Source organism: Microtus oregoni, unplaced genomic scaffold (assembly GCF_018167655.1).
Source record: "Microtus oregoni isolate MIOR12 unplaced genomic scaffold, Mior012 000045F_ref0000178, whole genome shotgun sequence".
Classification (NCBI taxonomy): Eukaryota; Metazoa; Chordata; class Mammalia; order Rodentia; family Cricetidae; genus Microtus; species Microtus oregoni.
This window is the reverse complement of record NW_024543219.1, coordinates 16784593-16808491: the sequence shown is the minus strand read 5'-3', so window position 1 is coordinate 16808491 and position 23899 is coordinate 16784593. Positions and strand designations below refer to the sequence as shown.

Here is a 23899-nt window from a genome sequence, read left to right as displayed (position 1 = left end):
ATGAATGGGGAGTGGGGGAGTGGGGAGTGGGGCGGTGGGCAGTTGGGAGAGCAGGCGGAAGGGAGGGGGAGGGAACTGGAATTGGTATGTAAAATAAAAAAAAAGATCTCTTAAAGAATAAAAGAAAAAGTAAAATAAATAAATAAAAAACAAAAAAGGCTATTACTTTTATAGTTGCTGTGACAAAATATCTGACAGAGATTATTTAATCAAGGGAGGAAGGCTCAGGGCTACAGGGAACTAGTTTGCCTTCCCTGCTCTAACTGACTGACTTTCCCTGCAGCAGTTGAAGTAGGGAAAGCAAACAGGGAAGCTTTGTCTGTGGCAATGGTCTATTGCTTCTCACATGCTGGTAGACAGGGAAGAAGACAAATCTGAACTGATTCCAGAAGTAGTGATAACCATTAAGACGCACCACAGACAGCCTTCTGCTAACCAGACCATATCCCATCCCAAAGGTTAACCAATCTCCTAAAAGGTAACAGTGTATTCAAACACATGATATCCCTTCTCTCTGTGTCACTCTTTTTCTCTTGTTTGGTGGTGGTGGTGCTGGTGGTGGTGGTGGTGTGTGTGAGTGCTACAAAATTTCAGTCCAAGTGTAAATCAGAGAGCCAGTGTGATGGCTAAATGGATGAAGGCACTTGCCAGCATGACTGATAACTTGAAAATGATACCTGAGCCTAAAATGAGAAAACTTACCCCTATATACATTATCCTTTGACCTCCACACTTCTGCTTGGTGCACTTGTTCCTTGCCTCCCCCATCCTTCAAATAAATAGAGACCAGGGTGTCCTTGGACTGACAGAGAACAGCCAGCCTCTGCTTCGTGATTACAGGGATTAAAGGTCTGCACCAACATGCCCAGCCTCCTATTGCTCTTTGTGCTGCCTCTGTGTTCTCTGGACTTCAATGTGTCAAAGTGGCCTAGGGCTAGGAAGTTAGCAAACATCCTGAGACTGACTACTCATTTCCACTGATCATCTACTCTATTTGTGTATCAAACGTATTCATTCTGGGGACTGGAAAGATGGCTAGGTAGTTTATGACACTTGTTCCTCTTGCAGAGACCTGGACTAGATTCCAGCACCCACACATATGCTGACAACCATCTGGAACACCAATTCCAGGAGATCGAATGCTGTCTTGGGTGTCTGTGGGCAGCACACACACAAGGTGAATGGAGAGAATGCATGCAAAATATTTATACACATAAAATAAATCAGTTTAAAACATTGTATGTATGTTATGTGCACTCATGTTGACAGTTATGACTCCAGGAGTCTTTATTTTTTATTCTCTATATTTCATGAATCCTCCACAACTGTGATAAAAGTTACTCACTTTCTGATTTTTGTTTCCATAGTCTAATTTGCTATCACTTAAACCTTAGAACAGGGATTCTCAACCTGTGAACCCATTTGGGGATTATAGGACCTTTTTACAGAGATCATCTAAGGCCTTCTGGAAACATAGATATCGACATTATGATTCATCACATTAGCAAAATTACAGTTATGAAGGAGCAGCAAAAATCATTTTACTGTTAGGATCACCACATGAGAAAATGTGTTAAATGTTCACAGTATAAGGAATATTGAGAACTACTGTCTTAGAAGGGGACAGACTAGCATGGGTATTCATAGGAATGAGAGTATGATGGAGGTGAAAGATATGTTCAAGGCTTTGTCTTCTCTGACATGATTTGCAACTATACAGACATAGAAACATAAAGTCAACATTCTTCTCACATGCAAATATGTTACTTATTAAATTAATAGGAATTACCATCAAGCATGATTTCTTTCTAGAGAATTCAGGCAGTGCCTCTCCCAGACTATTTAGGTCCATTACTAATTTGCTAAGACCTTCTTGGTCCCGCTTCTTCATTGCAGCGATCATCTTGGAATACAAAATTTGTTTCTGTATGATCTGCAATGAAAAGACAGAGGATCAATTTTCCTAGTTTGATTAGGAAATGAACTCTTGATTTGGGGTGCACAATATCAAAGCTACTTTATTCCTTACTAGCTAGATTGAGAAAATCATGAACTAAGAAATTTGGCCTTTCCCTGTGATTCAGACTAAACTGAACTCACTATATTTTAAAATTTCTGAATGTTATATGAGATGATTATTAATTTTAATAGCCCCCCTTTCATCAGTGTTTCTCTTCTATGTTTGGGAGGCAAAATTCATATTATTTTTCACTTATAAATAAACTCTCACTAGTGTCCTCCATATCATAGGATCTGTGAAACTGCTTTATAGAAACCCATTTTTCTGCTGAGTCTCATTCAAAAGTCATTAATATTCAACTTCTGAGTCACACAACCCTTACTCTAAGGCTCCAGGTTACAAACAGGATTCCTAACCTCCAGCAGCTCACAGTGATGAGGTCATTTTACTATGAACACATAAATGCTAAGCATAACACTAAAATATTTTAAATAGGTTAACATGATACAAAGAATCAGAGTGTATATTATTGTCAAATACAGAGCAAATATCCAGAAACCAAAGTGCTACTATATGGTAATTGAATCTTCACATCTACAACTGCTGGTTAATTGGGGAAAAATACTTACTCTGTACCTGGAGGAAGAGTTGTCAATATCCTCCTAGTGGAATCAAATAGAAAACACACTGTAATCTCTTCATAATGAAAACTCGGTTGAACAGATTACAAATAGCTAAATTTCTTGCTAATGTAAATACAGAAGAAAAGAGACAAACAGAGGAGATGCTCTTATCTGTGATCCTGAAATAGGAATATCCAAAGGAAGAGAAAACCTACCTGCCATTATGCTGAGAGAAAAGGCATTTGGGTGATGCCTGGACCACTACAATAACTGGACCCTTTAAAATGTATTCAGATGTATTACCAGAGTTGTTTTTATAATCAGTCTAATGTGTATCTATTTCTGCAAACCATCCTTGATCAAGCACCAGGCACCATTGATGTGGGAGTGTCATATATCAATTTGTTGATTTCATTGGTTAAGCAATAAAGAAACTGCTTGGCCCTGATAGGTTAAAACATAGGTGGGAGGAGTAAACAGAACAGAATGCTGGGAGGAAGAGGAAGTGAGCTCAGAGACGCCATGCTCCTCTCGCCCGGCCAGTCGCATGCGATGAAGCTCCTACCCAGGATGGACGTAGGCTAGAATCTCCCTGGTAACCCTCCTTGTGGGCTACACAGATTATAAGAAGTGGGCTAGTCCAGGTGCGAGAGTTAGCCGAGAAGAAGCTAGATATAATGGGTCAAGCAGTGTTTAAAAGAATACAATTGTGTGTTGTTATTTCGGGGCATAAGCTAGCCAGGTGGCTAGGGTGCAGGGGATGCAGCCCTGCCGCTCGTATTACTACACACCTTCTAATATATGAGAACTGCACTCAATCTTCCACTCCCTGTGGTTCCAGTTCATTCTCTTATTGGGCCACAGCTATCTGCAAGGACTTACTGCTCACTGGAATTTATAGAAAGGATGGTTCACTGATACCAAACACTTTTCTCTGACCAAATTTCCATATAAAACTGTGATAGGTAGACTAAAGCTGCATTTTAACAAAATTCATAAGGAAACAAATTTCACAAAGGAGAATTTTATCTTAGTAGTGTTGGTGGCCTTGTCCTCTGTTGTAACATGAGGGTTTTCAGAGAGCCTTTAGAATAAAAACATGCAGTGAGGGGTGAGTTTGGTCCTTAGAGCATCTCTCTTGAGAAATTTGTTATCTGTGCACTAAGTGACATTTTTGCATTTATGTAATTCAATGTTGACCCCCGTTTTAAAAAGTTTTTGCTTTGGCAGTTTCAACTTGTCTCAATCTATGTAACATTCACTAAAGACTCACTCATAGTTCTATTTAAAAATGAAAATTGAAAAAGCCAGTGGTTTGGGAGATGGCTCAGTCAATAAGAATGTTTGCTGCCAACACAGATCAACCTGAGTTTGAATCCTCAGCATCCACATAAAAAACTGGGCATGGACACATGCACATGTAACCCAGTACTGTGGGTGGAAGAGAGGCTACCATTTGGGCTTGTTGGCTGCCAGACCAGCTCCAGGGTCAGTCAGAGATCTTATGTCAAGTGGATAAGTTAGTGAATGATGCAAGACACCAATATCCTCCTCTTTCCTTCATGTCTGCACAGAGAAATATGCAAAGCATGCAACAGGCACAGGCACATGCACACATGCAACACACACACACACACACACACACACACACACACACACACACACATCCAATCACATAAGAAGGGGAAATGGCGAGTTTTGCACATACTTGTTATGATGCTTGCAGTAACTGATTGTTTTGCGCACTTAATGCTCCTATTTCATTTGTTCCCCTAAACCTAAAACACCATAGCCTATTTTTTTGTTAAAAAAAATTAGGCATTTCATGTCATAGCACTCTCTCCCAAGGAGTTGCTGTGGAAAAACATGAAATGTACTCTATGTCTAAGCATTAAGTTGCCATCAGTCTCAAGAGTCACCATATTTTGGGGCCTTGAAGCAATGTTTTGATAGTATGTCCACATGCATATGTTGGAACTCTTTATACTCAAGGGTATTTCTGAGTCATTTTATAGGACACTGGAGAGCAACATTGTCCCCTCAGCTTTGCTTCATCTGAACTACAGCTAAAAGTTCCAAATTTCAGGGTTTCTGATTGGCAAACTCTGGAACAAACACTTTCTTTTTCTAACTTCCTTGGGATTCACCACAGAGGTGGAACTCATTAAGACGGAAATAAACCTGCTGAACAGAAGCATGTCTATAAGGCCATTCTGAGGTGATTTTCTCAGCAAAGTCTGGGAGAGTTTTGCCCACACTCTTCCCAGCAGACAACTTGCCCCAAACATACTAGTAAACAGGATTAATAGCCTGAAAACTAATATTTTTACATATATGTACATGGCATGTTATGTAAGTATGTGTGATTTCACATACATACGTGCCAGTGTGTAGGTGTGGTGATTGGAGTACAGACTTGGGTGTTGACCCTCACCCTCAGTTATATGGGTGAATCTCATTCATGAATGCAAGCCCCAGGTTAGCAATCCAGGCAAGACATCCAGAAAATGTGAGGGGATGCTCTGTCTCCACCTGCAGTCTCACCAAAGCTTGCCAGGATTTTAGAAGTGCACAAGACCAACAGGCCTCATGTGGACCCTAAGCATCCATCTCCCATTCTCCCATTTACACAGCCAGCACTTTATCTGCTGAATCACCACCACAGACAGGGAGTCCTAACAGCATTGCACGCTGTATCTAAGGCATAATTCAGCTTTCATTAGCAAATAATCAAGAAGCTAAAATTGTCTTACACAGAGGAAAACATGGTGCCAGCTTCTAAACTTTATATTCTCTACATACTCATTGTATTTAAAAGCTAGACATTCTTACCCGAGTGAGATCTGGTCTTGATTTCTTCCATTATCTACAGAGTAGAAAGGCAAAATATGTTATAAGCAACTGTAGAAAAAAGAGCATTGAATGCCAAGGCCAATGCTTCGTTACTACATATACTTTGAATATGTGTAGCCTTTAAGGTGGATACTGATATATAGACAATAAATACAAGGATAACTCAATTTACATTTCTTTGTATGTTTAAAATACAGAAACAATTTTACCAAAAGTCAATACTAACAATAAATTGGTGTACAAAACACCTATGATCATGAGCATTATCAAACAGAGAAACTGACATCTTAACCAGAATCAATATCACAAGCTGAAGTGTTACAGTAGTAGCACAGTGTTGCTGCTGCTGGATTTGTCTCTGGACTAGTGGTGTTAGGAGAATTGCAAGTGAGCATACTCATCTTGCATGGAAGTGAAAAGAGCCTCTCTGAAGATTAAGTTGAATTTATTTCGTTGAAGATGAAAATTCCAGACACAAGGAAGCTAAGTCTACGAGGACTGCTCCTTGCAGCATAGCAAAACTTAAGACACACAGGTAGACCAAGGGCAAAGAATTTCCAGATGCCAGGGTGGCAAAGCTACACAGAGAGAGAGGGCATTGTGTGTACTCTCCTCAAGTGCTTCTGAGGAGGCTGCAGAAGCCCCTCAGTTCCAGCTTCTGGTCCCTTGCTAATGGGCAGTGCAAAGAAGCTCAGCACTAGCTGCTATCACCTCCCATGGTAAGAGCTATGGGAAAGCCCCCTGCAGTAGCTATGCACCCTGAACTGTATTTCTAGGGTGAGAAGGATGGAAGAAACGTGGGGACCAAGCAGCAATTCCATGGGAGTAGTACCTCACAGGAAACGTTTGTGTCTACACATACACAGCTTCAGTGAGCAGCTTTTACTGCATGCTAACAGCCCGCCCTCTACAAAGGAATAAAGCAAATATTTGCTTATTTCATTCACAGTATGGGAACTGCAGTATAACCTCCTTGGCATTGCCTATGGCTCAGGCAGAGCATTAGTCCCACAACAAATGAACTGCCAGTGAGGCTTGGCATGTGGGAGACCTCCATCAACCATCGTCACCACAAAGGAAATTTAGTGTGGAAATAATGTAAACAACAGTCACCCACATTACAATAATGCTGACTCTTTTCAATAAAGTCTTTCAGATTCCTCTACACTCCACGGACTCCTATTCACTTGATGCTGTGCTCTCAATAGGCAAGGTAGGTGTGAAAGACACTGTGGTGACGGCTGAGAGCCCAAATTCTGTAGTGTTCCTCCCACTCTTAGAATCTTATCCAGACTCAGTGGACCAGTCAGTGCTGTCCCCTGCAGAATGATACTCTTTTCTCAGCCTTCCTCCTACTGTGGCAAATTGTTCTGGAAATTATGTCTATCAGCATATAAACCAAGTATCACCATATCTTACACTAATAAAACCAAAGAAAAAGGTGCTGGCGGTATAGCCATTAGGGCGAGCGCTAGTCTAGAGTGCTTAGAATGGCAATGTTCAATCCGCAGCACTGCCTACAGGACTCAAAGTCCATATTTTAAAAAGTTGACCAAGCCTATTATTTCTTATGCCAAGACATAGTCAGATTAAATAGCAGATAATTAAAGATAAACATAAAACCATATGTGAATTTCCTAATATGTCTAAGTAGAGAAATTACAGAAAGGAACAAAACCCATAAAAATGTAGTTAATTTAGTTCTCAAAATCCTTAATGAAAGTAATTGAATACTGTATTTCTGTTTTTTACATGATCACCTTTTATTGACACTAATATATGCAGCATAAATATATTTATTATAAAAATGAAAGAAAAATTCAAAATTGCTGTCACATAACTCTAGAGGACACATACTGTGGACTAGTTAGAGGTCCTTATATTTATACAAAGATACTGTGTGCATCAGAGGCTCATGTTAAATAAACAAACATGGTTCAGATAATATAGTTTGATACTGAATTTTCTCAGAAAATCATTTCTTAAGTAATTTTGAATGTGAAGAACATTAGGAGGCAAATTTTAAAAAATGAAATTACGTTTATATCTTATTTACTTTGTTCCTTTTTTGAATGAATTAAGTTGCTATTGAAACTAGAGAAGTAGCAGCAAGTATTCATGATTACTCTTACCTCCACTGATCTGAAGAGACTTCTTAAGTATTGATTTCAGCTCTCCAGATGGTCGTACGCCGCTGTGGCATATTTTAAAAAGTAATATTTTAATATTCATACAAGAACATTTACCGAATGCTTTGATTATTTGTTGTTTGATTTCCTAACATACATTAGAGATTTACAGTCAAGCAAAAACTTGTCCTTCAGTTGATTAGGTTTGGTGACACTTTTTAAAGCTTTTCCCATGTGAAAGAAAGGAAAGAATTTAGTTCACAGAAATTAGTCCACCAAAAGCATAGAAACACACAAGGGAGAGAGAGGGAGAGAGACAGAGATAGATAGAGAGATAGAGAGAGAAAGAGAGACAGAGAGACAGAGAGAGAGATAAAGAGAGAGAGAGAACACCAAAGACACTAGTTTTGGGGGTGGAGTGGAATGGGGATAAGGGGAGATGGGGAGAGAACAGTGAGAAGGGGAGGATTGGGAAAACTTGGGGAAACGGGATGATTGGGATAACGGAAGGCTGGATAGGGGAGCAGGGAAGCACATATCTTAGTTAAGGGAGCCACCTTAGAACTGGCAAGAGACTTGAATCTAGAGTGGCTCCCAGGTGCCCAAGGCGATGTCCCCAGTTAGTTCCTTGGGCAGCTGAGGATAGAGAATCTGAAATGACCCTATCCTATAGCCATACTGATGAATATCTTGCATATCACCATAGAACCTTCATCTGGCGATGGATGGAAATAGAGACAGAGATCCACACTGGAGCACCGGACTGAGCTCCCAAGGTCCCAATGAGGAGCAGAAGGAGGGAGAACATGAGCAAGGAAGTCAGGACCACGAGGGGTGCTCCCACCCACTGAGACAGGGGCTGATCTATTAAGAGCTCACCAAGGCCAGCTGGACTGTGACTGAAAAAGCATGGGATAAAACCGGACTCTCTGAACATGGCGAACAATGAGGGCTGATGAGAAGCCAAGGACAATGGCATGGGGTTTTGATCCTACTTCATGTTCTGGCTTTGTGGGAGCCTAGCCAGTTTGGATGTTGACCTTCCTAGACCTGGACGGAGGGGGGGGAGGACCTTGGACTTCCCACAGGGCAGGGAACCCTGACTGCTCTTTGGACTGGAGAGGGAGGGGGAGAAGAGTGGGGGAAGGAGGAGAGGAGTGGGAGGAGGGGGAGGGAAATGGGAGGCTGGGAGGAGGCAGAAACTTTTTTTTTCTCAAAAAAAATTTAAAAAAAAAGACACTAGTTTTTCTCCAGCACATTTTTTAATGCTGTAGTAACTGATAGTCACTCTTGTGCTCAATGTAATTAGTACCCCGATTCCACTTGTCATGTCATCATCTGCTCCTAGAGCATCACAGAACCCCTCTCTCTCAGGTTACTTTGTGGGCTCTCAATGCACGTGATGCTATCTCTCACAAGGTTCTTTGTGGACCATAGAATAGATTCCTGCTTCTGCTTGCACTCTGACGAGATACCATGGCCTAGGATATGCTCAAGCTGCCCCTTAGTAGTCCATTCATGAGTGAATCTTGAAACCACAATCTATGCCAAATGAGCATTGCTATTAATTTAACGAGATAAAAATATGAACAAACAGCAATATAAACTCAGTGGATAATTTCAGGTTATTAGCTTGAGACAGTTTAGAATTCCTAGTAGAAAGGAACATGGTTTTTAAGAGGTGTGTCTTTGAACAGTTGTAGCTACTGTAAATTATGAATCTGCGCTTTGGACATTAACTGTGATGCATTTTGGACCTTTTAACTTGGAGTGATTTATTAATAAATCATTAGTAATAAGCAATTTACTAATGTGTATCGAATGTTTTATGATACATGTTCCCACAAATGATAACACAATTGTCCTCTATTATGAAAGTAATCAATTAAGATGAGCACAGAACTAGCTCGACATACCACCTTTAATTTTCTGCCAAATCAGTGTCTGAGATAGCAGATCACTGACAGAAAGGGCCTCTAGTCTATGTTCATGTCCTACTGATGGGGAAGACAAAGCCCCTTTTATAGACACATAAAGAGTAACCATGTCACAGTTTGGCTCTCTACATCCAGATAATCTACTGAGATCCAGAGACTTCATTACTGTAGAAAACAGCTCACAGGAACGGACAAGTGATGGATGGAGCACTGTGGTAGGAGGAAGGCATGGGATCTTCCACCATCTATAAAAGGGTCCTACGCAGAACAAAAGGGCCTCTGCACGTGGAGATGGTGTCAAAGGAAGAAAATAATTTGTTGGCTTCTTGTAATACTGTGTGATAATGCAGAGAGATCCCAAATCCTGTCAGCTCTCAGAAAGACAAATGCGATGAAGATCTAGTTCACTAGCTGAGTTCAGAAAAAAATTGAAAAGGCAAGGAGTGTCAGATGGACATAGTGAGTGTGGTTATCATCAGTAGGCTCATTTTCCAAAACGCAGAATTGGTACAGGGGAAATGATGGTTGAGTATACACTTCATGTCCATGATCTAAAAACAACAGTATTTCTGGCTAAAATACATTGATAATACTATGGGGATTGTAAGACAAAGCAAAAATTGAGTGTAAAAATCAGTATCTATCTGAGAATACAACTAATAATTGGCTTGTTATCTTGGAATTTCCTTAGGATTACTTTATTCTTAGACCTTACCTGCAAAAAGGCTTCTTATCAGTATTGTAATGTATTTCTAAAAAAAAAAAATCAAAATGAATTTGTTACAATGCTAGAGAAATAGAACATATAAAATGATTAGATACATAGTATCCATTTTTGAGACTAATCTAGACTATTCTAGAGTAAATACTCTTTTGTAGGAAATTTTTTCATGTAGAATTAATCTATTTTGTTTATTTCAAATCAAACAAGACTTAAACTTATCAAGCATAATACCTAAAAACAAACACTCACCCTGTGATTCCCAAGACAGCCAGAACTACATAACAATAAAACTGTGTCTCACAAACATAAAAATAAAACTGTGTCTTCTGCTAGCACTCTGACAAAATTGAAAATGGAAAAAAAATCCATAGGCCTATACACATTTTTGTTCTTCACGGAAACGAAGAACCTTGTTGAACCTTTTAGTAAAAATTGTTCATTTTGTCAGGCAAATTCCTAACACTGGGACTATATGTATGGCTTCTGTCTTTTGTATCAGGATGAAACCTGGCAGAAAGAAAGAGAAGAGGGACAAAGACTTTTACATAACAGCTCAAGGGAGGGCAGGCATGAAGCTTCCTCTCCTCATCCCCTTTGGGGAAAGAATATCCTTAGTTCCATCTGTGTTCCCAGACTTATATGCAGCTTAAAGGATGCTCATGATAGCAGGCATCATCTCCCCTGAAATGAATTACTGGAAAGATCTCTCCCTTGGGAGTAATAACCCCAAGCTCGACCTCAAGTGCAAGAGCATCAGAGAAGCAGCTGTGAGACTGGAGCAGCAAATTCCATGGGCTTCCTTCTGACATAGGATCATTGTACAAGTTCACATGTGTAAACAATAAACTCACTCAATCCTTCACTGTTCACTTGCAGTTTGCTTTTAGAAATGAAACATTGGAGGCTGGCAGTGGTGGCTCACACCTTTAATCCCAGTGCTTGGAAACAGAGGCAGGAGGCTCTATGGGAGTTCAAGGCAAGCTTGCGTAGAGAATACATTAAAGGGCAGGCTCTAATCTACACACAGAAAAACCTTATCTCTAAAAAACTAAAATAAACATTAACTAACCAAAAAAGAAATGAAATGTTTATTTATTTTTTGTGTTGTTTAAAGTCAAGGAAACTTAGTGTGTCTTTTTAGCATTCCCACATGTCGCAGGACAGCCATTTGAGCCACCAACTAGTGGACTGGGATTGCGGCTCAGTAGGAAAGCCTATGCTTATTATGCAGGAGGCGTCAGTCAGTTCTCACCACCACAAATGCCATGAACAGCAAACTTCATAATACAGTGACACAAAGCTGTGTCCATTACAATAATATTGACTCTCTTCATCTTACCTCTTGAGGAAAGAGAGTTTTGGATGCACTACCTAGTGTGGTTGCCGCTGGCAACTTAGGTATAAAAGACACTGTGATGATGACAGTTACTGAGAGTAAATACTACGTGGTGTTCCTGCCACTGCCACAAAGTCTCTCCAGACTCAATGGAGAAGCAGATAATTCTTTGAAATACAGAATGATGTCATTTTCTTCACTTTGCTTTTTCTTTCAGTTTTTATTCTTGAATCATGCTATGCAGCATGGAAATGATATACACCCTTACCATGTTCTATTTAACTAAAACAGAAGGCAGAGATTATGGGTAGGGTGCTTGCCTAGAATGCTCCCAAAGCCTTATGTTCAACCTCTAGCACTTCAGAGAAAAGAAAGAGAAAGAAAGAAAGGAAGAAAGAAAGAAGAGAGGGAGGGAGGGATTTAGGGATGGGTGGAGGAAACAAGGGGAGGCAGGGACCAAGAAAAAGGAAGAAGGAAAAGAAAGAAAAGGAAAACATATAAGGATTGGTAAGTCTCCCTAAAATCAATGCATTCACTATAAAAGAAACACTTCCACCCTAAAGTAGGAGATTTCTAAAGAAAACAATTATACAGTATGCCAAAACTTTCCAAACTGAGAACTTTCACAGACATTTAAGAACTCAGATGATTTAATTACATCATAAGGTAGGAAATTAGTTAATGAAAATAATTGATTAAGGTTTTTTGTGACATAATTTCATTTTAGTGGCAGTGAGATGTGTTAGCGATATGCAGTACAAAATACAAGGCATTTGTCATAAACTCAAGGAGAATCTGTATTTCTGACAATCCTATTTGCTGCAATGTGACTATGGAGGACATGTGCTGTGTAAAGATGTTTTCTCATTTATTCAATGGCTGTACAGATATCAGCATTAAGGTGAAATAAGCAATGTTTTGACAAAAATACTTCACAATTGAAAGTGCTTGATTTATACTTGTTATCCTTAACTCTTTTTTGGGATCTAAAATCTTTACTCTTCCTTATTTTCTTCAGGGAAGGTAGGACAGATGGAGTAATTCTTACCATCGTTGAAGGTGACACACTTTTCCTTTCTCTGCTCCGGCTCTCTTGTTATTGTTCCTTCACTGTGACATATGTTGAAAGTGATCATCATTTAACTATCCATATAAAAACACTTAGCATGTTTCTCAATTCTTTATTTTTGAGTCCCTAACACATCTTACATTACATATTTACAAAAACATTTTTTGAAACAGGATCTCATTATGTATTTCAGCTAACTTTTAATACACTATATGTTTCATGTTTGTCTTGAAATCAAAGAGATCTATGCCTCCTGCCTCCCACATTCTGGGATTAAAGGCATGGGATAGAAGCCCAGCCAAATAATTCTGAATTCATTCTTCAACAGTTGGTGATGATTAATGACTGCTCTCCTTTCCACCTTTCCTCATGGAGAAAAACACAGAAAATTTAGCTTTTGATTGAAACACACACACGCACGCACACACACACACACACACACACACACACGCACACACACACATCCAAGCACACAAGACAGGGGAATGGCGGTTTTGCCACATACTTTGTTCTGATGGTAGCAGTAACTGATTGTTTTGTGCTCTAAGTACTTAATGCTCCTATTTCATTTCTTCCCCTAAACCTACAGCACCTTGTCCTGTTTTCTGTCAAGAAACTCTTTAGGCATTACATTTAGTCACTCACTCTCTCCCAAGAAATTGCTTTGGGAGCAACATCTTGATCTAAACATCAAACATCTAAAAATCTAAACATCTAAACATCAAGCTGCCAACAATATCAGAATTCACCATATTTTGGTGATTTGAAGCTGCTTTATTGGAAGTCTGTGCACAAGTACATGATGAAATTCTTTTTTTTTTCTTCCTTTTAATCCTTTTTTTTTTTTTTTTGGTTTATTGAGACAGAGTTTCTCTGTAGTTTTGAAGCCTGTCCTGGAACTGCTTCTTGTAAACCAGGCTTGCCTTGAACTCACAGATCCGCCTGCCTCTACTTTCCTGAGTGCTAGGATTAAAAGCATGCACCCAAACCACCTGGATCTATGATGATCCTCTTTATATTCAACGGCCATTACTTCCTGCACAAGTCTTGAGTATTTACAGGGCACTGCAGAGCAATACAGTACCCTCAGCTCTACTCCATCTGAACTACAGCTAAGAGCTCCAAATTTCAGGGCTTCTGGTTGGTAAGCTCTGGACCAACCAGTTTGTTTTTCTAACTTCATCTACCTTGTGATTCACCATAGTTGGGGAACTCATTAAGGGAGCTATTAACCTGTAGGACAGAAGCATGTCTATAAGGCCATTCTGAGGTGATCTTTAGCAAAGCCTTGGAGAGTTTTGAACCTTGCCATATTTTTCACACTCTTCCCACAGACAACTCAGCCAAACAAATTAGTGAAAAAGATTAATGACTTGAAAATGGATCCTTTTACATATATGTGCAAAATATGGTATATACTGTGTATTTCTATGTATGTGTGATTTAAGGTACATACATGCCAGTGTGTAGGTGCGGTGATTGGAATATAGACTTGGGAGTTGACCCTAACCTTAAACATTAGTTTACTAGCTGGGTCTCTCACTCATGAATGCAAACCTCAGGCAAGCAATCCAGAAAATGTCAGGGATGCTCTGTCTCCACCTGCAATCTAACCATAAGCTCACCAGAATTTTAAAAGTGCACAAGACCAACAGGCCTCATACAGACCCTGGGAATCTATCTCCCATTTTCCCATATACACAGCCAGCACTTTATCCGCTGAATCACCTCCACAGACAGGGAGTCCTATAGCATTTCATGCTGTATCAGAGGAATAATCAGTTATTTAAAACTATATGCTTCTCCATAGATAAATATTCAGCTTTGATTAGCACTAATCAAGAAGCTGAAACTGGCTTACACAGAAAAAAACATGATGACAGCTTCTGAACTTTATATTCTCTACATACTCAATGTATTTTAAAATCCAGACATTCTTACCTGAGTGAGATCTGATCGTTTGGTCTTCGACTAGCTATAAAGTAGAAAAACAAAATATGTTATAATCAATTGTAAAATATAAGAGCATTAAATGCCAAGGCCAATATTTTTTACTACATTTATTTGTCCCCAAATGAGGCTAAAATTTAAAGTGAATATTGATTTATAGACAACAAATATATGGATAACAATTAATTGAGACTTCTTTGTATGTTTCAAATGAGACAAATTTATCAAAAGTTACTACTTATAATAAATTGGTGTACAAAACACCTATGATCTTAAGCACTATAAGACATCTTAACTAGAATCAGTATCACAAGCTGAAGTGTTACAGTAGTAGCACAGTGTTGCTGCTGATGATTTTGTCTCTGGACTAGTGGTGGTAGGAGAATTGTAAGTGAGCATACTCATCTTGCATGGAAGTGAAAAGAGCCTCTCTGAAGATTAAGTTGAATTTATTTCGTTGAAGATGAAAATTCCAGACACAAGGAAGCTAAGTCTACGAGGACTGCTCCTTGCAGCATAGCAAAACTTAAGACACACAGGTAGACCAAGGGCAAAGAATTTCCAGATGCCAGGGTGGCAAAGCTACACAGAGAGAGAGGGCATTGTGTGTACTCTCCTCAAGTGCTTCTGAGGAGGCTGCAGAAGCCCCTCAGTTCCAGCTTCTGGTCCCTTGCTAATGGGCAGTGCAAAGAAGCTCAGCACTAGCTGCTATCACCTCCCATGGTAAGAGCTATGGGAAAGCCCCCTGCAGTAGCTATGCACCCTGAACTGTATTTCTAGGGTGAGAAGGATGGAAGAAACGTGGGGACCAAGCAGCAATTCCATGGGAGTAGTACCTCACAGGAAACGTTTGTGTCTACACATACACAGCTTCAGTGAGCAGCTTTTACTGCATGCTAACAGCCCGCCCTCTACAAAGGAATAAAGCAAATATTTGCTTATTTCATTCACAGTATGGGAACTGCAGTATAACCTCCTTGGCATTGCCTATGGCTCAGGCAGAGCATTAGTCCCACAACAAATGAACTGCCAGTGAGGCTTGGCATGTGGGAGACCTCCATCAACCATCGTCACCACAAAGGAAATTTAGTGTGGAAATAATGTAAACAACAGTCACCCACATTACAATAATGCTGACTCTTTTCAATAAAGTCTTTCAGATTCCTCTACACTCCACGGACTCCTATTCACTTGATGCTGTGCTCTCAATAGGCAAGGTAGGTGTGAAAGACACTGTGGTGACGGCTGAGAGCCCAAATTCTGTAGTGTTCCTCCCACTCTTAGAATCTTATCCAGACTCAGTGGACCAGTCAGTGCTGTCCCCTGCAGAATGATGCTCTTTTCTCAGCCTTCCTCCTACTGTGGCAAATTGTTCTGGAAATTATGTCTATCAGCATATAAACCAAGTATCACCATATCTTACACTAATAAAACCAAAGAAAAAGGTGCTGGCGGTATAGCCATTAGGGCGAGCGCTAGTCTAGAGTGCTTAGAATGGCAATGTTCAATCCGCAGCACTGCCTACAGGACTCAAAGTCCATATTTTAAAAAGTTGACCAAGCCTATTATTTCTTATGCCAAGAAATAGTCAGATTAAATAGCAGATAATTAAAGATAAACATAAAACCATATGTGAATTTCCTAATATGTCTAAGTAGAGAAATTACAGGAAGGAACAAAACCCATAAAAATGTAGTTAATTTAGTTCTCAAAATCCTTAATGAAAGTAATTGAATACTGTATTTCTGTTTTTTACATGATCACCTTTTATTGACACTAATATATGCAGCATAAATATATTTATTATAAAAATGAAAGAAAAATTCAAAATTGCTGTCACATAACTCTAGAGGACACATACTGTGGACTAGTTAGAGGTCCTTATATTTATACAAAGATACTGTGTGCATCAGAGGCTCATGTTAAATAAACAAACATGGTTCAGATAATATAGTTTGATACTGAATTTTCTCAGAAAATCATTTCTTAAGTAATTTTGAATGTGAAGAACATTAGGAGGCAAATTTTAAAAAATGAAATTACGTTTATATCTTATTTACTTTGTTCCTTTTTTGAATGAATTAAGTTGCTATTGAAACTAGAGAAGTAGCAGCAAGTATTCATGATTACTCTTACCTCCACTGATCTGAAGAGACTTCTTAAGTATTGATTTCAGCTCTCCAGATGGTCGTACGCCGCTGTGGCATATTTTAAAAAGTAATATTTTAATATTCATACAAGAACATTTACCGAATGCTTTGATTATTTGTTGTTTGATTTCCTAACATACATTAGAGATTTACAGTCAAGCAAAAACTTGTCCTTCAGTTGATTAGGTTTGGTGACACTTTTTAAAGCTTTTCCCATGTGAAAGAAAGGAAAGAATTTAGTTCACAGAAATTAGTCCACCAAAAGCATAGAAACACACAAGGGAGAGAGAGGGAGAGAGACAGAGATAGATAGAGAGATAGAGAGAGAAAGAGAGACAGAGAGACAGAGAGAGAGATAAAGAGAGAGAGAGAACACCAAAGACACTAGTTTTGGGGGTGGAGTGGAATGGGGATAAGGGGAGATGGGGAGAGAACAGTGAGAAGGGGAGGATTGGGAAAACTTGGGGAAACGGGATGATTGGGATAACGGAAGGCTGGATAGGGGAGCAGGGAAGCACATATCTTAGTTAAGGGAGCCACCTTAGAACTGGCAAGAGACTTGAATCTAGAGTGGCTCCCAGGTGCCCAAGGCGATGTCCCCAGTTAGTTCCTTGGGCAGCTGAGGATAGAGAATCTGAAATGACCCTATCCTATAGCCATACTGATGAATATCTTGCATATCACCATAGAACCTTCATCTGGCGATGGATGGAAATAGAGACAGAGATCCACACTGGAGCACCGGACTGAGCTCCCAAGGTCCCAATGAGGAGCAGAAGGAGGGAGAACATGAGCAAGGAAGTCAGGACCACGAGGGGTGCTCCCACCCACTGAGACAGGGGCTGATCTATTAAGAGCTCACCAAGGCCAGCTGGACTGTGACTGAAAAAGCATGGGATAAAACCGGACTCTCTGAACATGGCGAACAATGAGGGCTGATGAGAAGCCAAGGACAATGGCATGGGGTTTTGATCCTACTTCATGTTCTGGCTTTGTGGGAGCCTAGCCAGTTTGGATGTTGACCTTCCTAGACCTGGACGGAGGGGGGGGAGGACCTTGGACTTCCCACAGGGCAGGGAACCCTGACTGCTCTTTGGACTGGAGAGGGAGGGGGAGAAGAGTGGGGGAAGGAGGAGAGGAGTGGGAGGAGGGGGAGGGAAATGGGAGGCTGGGAGGAGGCAGAAACTTTTTTTTTCTCAAAAAAAATTTAAAAAAAAAGACACTAGTTTTTCTCCAGCACATTTTTTAATGCTGTAGTAACTGATAGTCACTCTTGTGCTCAATGTAATTAGTACCCCGATTCCACTTGTCATGTCATCATCTGCTCCTAGAGCATCACAGAACCCCTCTCTCTCAGGTTACTTTGTGGGCTCTCAATGCACGTGATGCTATCTCTCACAAGGTTCTTTGTGGACCATAGAATAGATTCCTGCTTCTGCTTGCACTCTGACGAGATACCATGGCCTAGGATATGCTCAAGCTGCCCCTTAGTAGTCCATTCATGAGTGAATCTTGAAACCACAATCTATGCCAAATGAGCATTGCTATTAATTTAACGAGATAAAAATATGAACAAACAGCAATATAAACTCAGTGGATAATTTCAGGTTATTAGCTTGAGACAGTTTAGAATTCCTAGTAGAAAGGAACATGGTTTTTAAGAGGTGTGTCTTTGAACAGTTGTAGCTACTGTAAATTATGAATCTGCGCTTTGGACATTAACTGTGATGCATTTTGGACCTTTTAACTTGGAGTGATTTATTAATAAATCATTAGTAATAAGCAATTTACTAATGTGTATCGAATGTTTTATGATACATGTTCCCACAAATGATAACACAATTGTCCTCTATTATGAAAGTAATCAATTAAGATGAGCACAGAACTAGCTCGACATACCACCTTTAATTTTCTGCCAAATCAGTGTCTGAGATAGCAGATCACTGACAGAAAGGGCCTCTAGTCTATGTTCATGTCCTACTGATGGGGAAGACAAAGCCCCTTTTATAGACACATAAAGAGTAACCATGTCACAGTTTGGCTCTCTACATCCAGATAATCTACTGAGATCCAGAGACTTCATTACTGTAGAAAACAGCTCACAGGAACGGACAAGTGATGGATGGAGCACTGTGGTAGGAGGAAGGCATGGGATCTTCCACCATCTATAAAAGGGTCCTACGCAGAACAAAAGGGCCTCTGCACGTGGAGATGGTGTCAAAGGAAGAAAATAATTTGTTGGCTTCTTGTAATACTGTGTGATAATGCAGAGAGATCCCAAATCCTGTCAGCTCTCAGAAAGACAAATGCGATGAAGATCTAGTTCACTAGCTGAGTTCAGAAAAAAATTGAAAAGGCAAGGAGTGTCAGATGGACATAGTGAGTGTGGTTATCATCAGTAGGCTCATTTTCCAAAACGCAGAATTGGTACAGGGGAAATGATGGTTGAGTATACACTTCATGTCCATGATCTAAAAACAACAGTATTTCTGGCTAAAATACATTGATAATACTATGGGGATTGTAAGACAAAGCAAAAATTGAGTGTAAAAATCAGTATCTATCTGAGAATACAACTAATAATTGGCTTGTTATCTTGGAATTTCCTTAGGATTACTTTATTCTTAGACCTTACCTGCAAAAAGGCTTCTTATCAGTATTGTAATGTATTTCTAAAAAAAAAAAATCAAAATGAATTTGTTACAATGCTAGAGAAATAGAACATATAAAATGATTAGATACATAGTATCCATTTTTGAGACTAATCTAGACTATTCTAGAGTAAATACTCTTTTGTAGGAAATTTTTTCATGTAGAATTAATCTATTTTGTTTATTTCAAATCAAACAAGACTTAAACTTATCAAGCATAATACCTAAAAACAAACACTCACCCTGTGATTCCCAAGACAGCCAGAACTACATAACAATAAAACTGTGTCTCACAAACATAAAAATAAAACTGTGTCTTCTGCTAGCACTCTGACAAAATTGAAAATGGAAAAAAAATCCATAGGCCTATACACATTTTTGTTCTTCACGGAAACGAAGAACCTTGTTGAACCTTTTAGTAAAAATTGTTCATTTTGTCAGGCAAATTCCTAACACTGGGACTATATGTATGGCTTCTGTCTTTTGTATCAGGATGAAACCTGGCAGAAAGAAAGAGAAGAGGGACAAAGACTTTTACATAACAGCTCAAGGGAGGGCAGGCATGAAGCTTCCTCTCCTCATCCCCTTTGGGGAAAGAATATCCTTAGTTCCATCTGTGTTCCCAGACTTATATGCAGCTTAAAGGATGCTCATGATAGCAGGCATCATCTCCCCTGAAATGAATTACTGGAAAGATCTCTCCCTTGGGAGTAATAACCCCAAGCTCGACCTCAAGTGCAAGAGCATCAGAGAAGCAGCTGTGAGACTGGAGCAGCAAATTCCATGGGCTTCCTTCTGACATAGGATCATTGTACAAGTTCACATGTGTAAACAATAAACTCACTCAATCCTTCACTGTTCACTTGCAGTTTGCTTTTAGAAATGAAACATTGGAGGCTGGCAGTGGTGGCTCACACCTTTAATCCCAGTGCTTGGAAACAGAGGCAGGAGGCTCTATGGGAGTTCAAGGCAAGCTTGCGTAGAGAATACATTAAAGGGCAGGCTCTAATCTACACACAGAAAAACCTTATCTCTAAAAAACTAAAATAAACATTAACCAACCAAAAAAGAAATGAAATGTTTATTTATTTTTTGTGTTGTTTAAAGTCAAGGAAACTTAGTGTGTCTTTTTAGCATTCCCACATGTCGCAGGACAGCCATTTGAGCCACCAACTAGTGGACTGGGATTGCGGCTCAGTAGGAAAGCCTATGCTTATTATGCAGGAGGCGTCAGTCAGTTCTCACCACCACAAATGCCATGAACAGCAAACTTCATAATACAGTGACACAAAGCTGTGTCCATTACAATAATATTGACTCTCTTCATCTTACCTCTTGAGGAAAGAGAGTTTTGGATGCACTACCTAGTGTGGTTGCCGCTGGCAACTTAGGTATAAAAGACACTGTGATGATGACAGTTACTGAGAGTAAATACTACGTGGTGTTCCTGCCACTGCCACAAAGTCTCTCCAGACTCAATGGAGAAGCAGATAATTCTTTGAAATACAGAATGATGTCATTTTCTTCACTTTGCTTTTTCTTTCAGTTTTTATTCTTGAATCATGCTATGCAGCATGGAAATGATATACACCCTTACCATGTTCTATTTAACTAAAACAGAAGGCAGAGATTATGGGTAGGGTGCTTGCCTAGAATGCTCCCAAAGCCTTATGTTCAACCTCTAGCACTTCAGAGAAAAGAAAGAGAAAGAAAGAAAGGAAGAAAGAAAGAAGAGAGGGAGGGAGGGATTTAGGGATGGGTGGAGGAAACAAGGGGAGGCAGGGACCAAGAAAAAGGAAGAAGGAAAAGAAAGAAAAGGAAAACATATAAGGATTGGTAAGTCTCCCTAAAATCAATGCATTCACTATAAAAGAAACACTTCCACCCTAAAGTAGGAGATTTCTAAAGAAAACAATTATACAGTATGCCAAAACTTTCCAAACTGAGAACTTTCACAGACATTTAAGAACTCAGATGATTTAATTACATCATAAGGTAGGAAATTAGTTAATGAAAATAATTGATTAAGGTTTTTTGTGACATAATTTCATTTTAGTGGCAGTGAGATGTGTTAGCGATATGCAGTACAAAATACAAGGCATTTGTCATAAACTCAAGGAGAATCTGTATTTCTGACAATCCTATTTGCTGCAATGTGACTATGGAGGACATGTGCTGTGTAAAGATGTTTTCTCATTTATTCAATGGCTGTACAGATATCAGCATTAAGGTGAAATAAGCAATGTTTTGACAAAAATACTTCACAATTGAAAGTGCTTGATTTATACTTGTTATCCTTAACTCTTTTTTGGGATCTAAAATCTTTACTCTTCCTTATTTTCTTCAGGGAAGGTAGGACAGATGGAGTAATTCTTACCATCGTTGAAGGTGACACACTTTTCCTTTCTCTGCTCCGGCTCTCTTGTTATTGTTCCTTCACTGTGACATATGTTGAAAGTGATCATCATTTAACTATCCATATAAAAACACTTAGCATGTTTCTCAATTCTTTATTTTTGAGTCCCTAACACATCTTACATTACATATTTACAAAAACATTTTTTGAAACAGGATCTCATTATGTATTTCAGCTAACTTTTAATACACTATATGTTTCATGTTTGTCTTGAAATCAAAGAGATCTATGCCTCCTGCCTCCCACATTCTGGGATTAAAGGCATGGGATAGAAGCCCAGCCAAATAATTCTGAATTCATTCTTCAACAGTTGGTGATGATTAATGACTGCTCTCCTTTCCACCTTTCCTCATGGAGAAAAACACAGAAAATTTAGCTTTTGATTGAAACACACACACGCACGCACACACACACACACACACACACACACACACACGCACACACACACATCCAAGCACACAAGACAGGGGAATGGCGGTTTTGCCACATACTTTGTTCTGATGGTAGCAGTAACTGATTGTTTTGTGCTCTAAGTACTTAATGCTCCTATTTCATTTCTTCCCCTAAACCTACAGCACCTTGTCCTGTTTTCTGTCAAGAAACTCTTTAGGCATTACATTTAGTCACTCACTCTCTCCCAAGAAATTGCTTTGGGAGCAACATCTTGATCTAAACATCAAACATCTAAAAATCTAAACATCTAAACATCAAGCTGCCAACAATATCAGAATTCACCATATTTTGGTGATTTGAAGCTGCTTTATTGGAAGTCTGTGCACAAGTACATGATGAAATTCTTTTTTTTTTCTTCCTTTTAATCCTTTTTTTTTTTTTTTTTGGTTTATTGAGACAGAGTTTCTCTGTAGTTTTGAAGCCTGTCCTGGAACTGCTTCTTGTAAACCAGGCTTGCCTTGAACTCACAGATCCGCCTGCCTCTACTTTCCTGAGTGCTAGGATTAAAAGCATGCACCCAAACCACCTGGATCTATGATGATCCTCTTTATATTCAACGGCCATTACTTCCTGCACAAGTCTTGAGTATTTACAGGGCACTGCAGAGCAATACAGTACCCTCAGCTCTACTCCATCTGAACTACAGCTAAGAGCTCCAAATTTCAGGGCTTCTGGTTGGTAAGCTCTGGACCAACCAGTTTGTTTTTCTAACTTCATCTACCTTGTGATTCACCATAGTTGGGGAACTCATTAAGGGAGCTATTAACCTGTAGGACAGAAGCATGTCTATAAGGCCATTCTGAGGTGATCTTTAGCAAAGCCTTGGAGAGTTTTGAACCTTGCCATATTTTTCACACTCTTCCCACAGACAACTCAGCCAAACAAATTAGTGAAAAAGATTAATGACTTGAAAATGGATCCTTTTACATATATGTGCAAAATATGGTATATACTGTGTATTTCTATGTATGTGTGATTTAAGGTACATACATGCCAGTGTGTAGGTGCGGTGATTGGAATATAGACTTGGGAGTTGACCCTAACCTTAAACATTAGTTTACTAGCTGGGTCTCTCACTCATGAATGCAAACCTCAGGCAAGCAATCCAGAAAATGTCAGGGATGCTCTGTCTCCACCTGCAATCTAACCATAAGCTCACCAGAATTTTAAAAGTGCACAAGACCAACAGGCCTCATACAGACCCTGGGAATCTATCTCCCATTTTCCCATATACACAGCCAGCACTTTATCCGCTGAATCACCTCCACAGACAGGGAGTCCTATAGCATTTCATGCTGTATCAGAGGAATAATCAGTTATTTAAAACTATATGCTTCTCCATAGATAAATATTCAGCTTTGATTAGCACTAATCAAGAAGCTGAAACTGGCTTACACAGAAAAAAACATGATGACAGCTTCTGAACTTTATATTCTCTACATACTCAATGTATTTTAAAATCCAGACATTCTTACCTGAGTGAGATCTGATCGTTTGGTCTTCGACTAGCTATAAAGTAGAAAAACAAAATATGTTATAATCAATTGTAAAATATAAGAGCATTAAATGCCAAGGCCAATATTTTTTACTACATTTATTTGTCCCCAAATGAGGCTAAAATTTAAAGTGAATATTGATTTATAGACAA

General features: G+C 39.4%; 1 protein-coding gene across 4 annotated transcripts in view; it reads right to left on the bottom strand.

Moving 5' to 3' along the window:
- The window catches only part of LOC121435128 (inversin-like), a 101604-nt gene that overhangs the window by 6877 nt on the left and 70828 nt on the right, over positions 1–23899 (bottom strand). For all 4 annotated transcript variants that reach the window (XM_041634218.1, XM_041634220.1, XM_041634221.1 and 1 more), the window contains 11 exons: positions 23727–23760; positions 21760–21821; positions 19367–19403; positions 16718–16779; positions 14573–14606; positions 12611–12672; positions 10218–10254; positions 7569–7630; positions 5416–5449; positions 2590–2622; positions 1790–1933 (listed from right to left, as the gene is read on the bottom strand). In XM_041634218.1, coding sequence (XP_041490152.1) covers positions 1900–1933; positions 2590–2622; positions 5416–5449; positions 7569–7630; positions 10218–10254; positions 12611–12672; positions 14573–14606; positions 16718–16779; positions 19367–19403; positions 21760–21821; positions 23727–23760 — 491 coding nt within the window. In that variant the 3' untranslated portion in view covers positions 1790–1899. The remainder of the gene's footprint in view (positions 1–1789; positions 1934–2589; positions 2623–5415; positions 5450–7568; positions 7631–10217; positions 10255–12610; positions 12673–14572; positions 14607–16717; positions 16780–19366; positions 19404–21759; positions 21822–23726; positions 23761–23899) is intronic.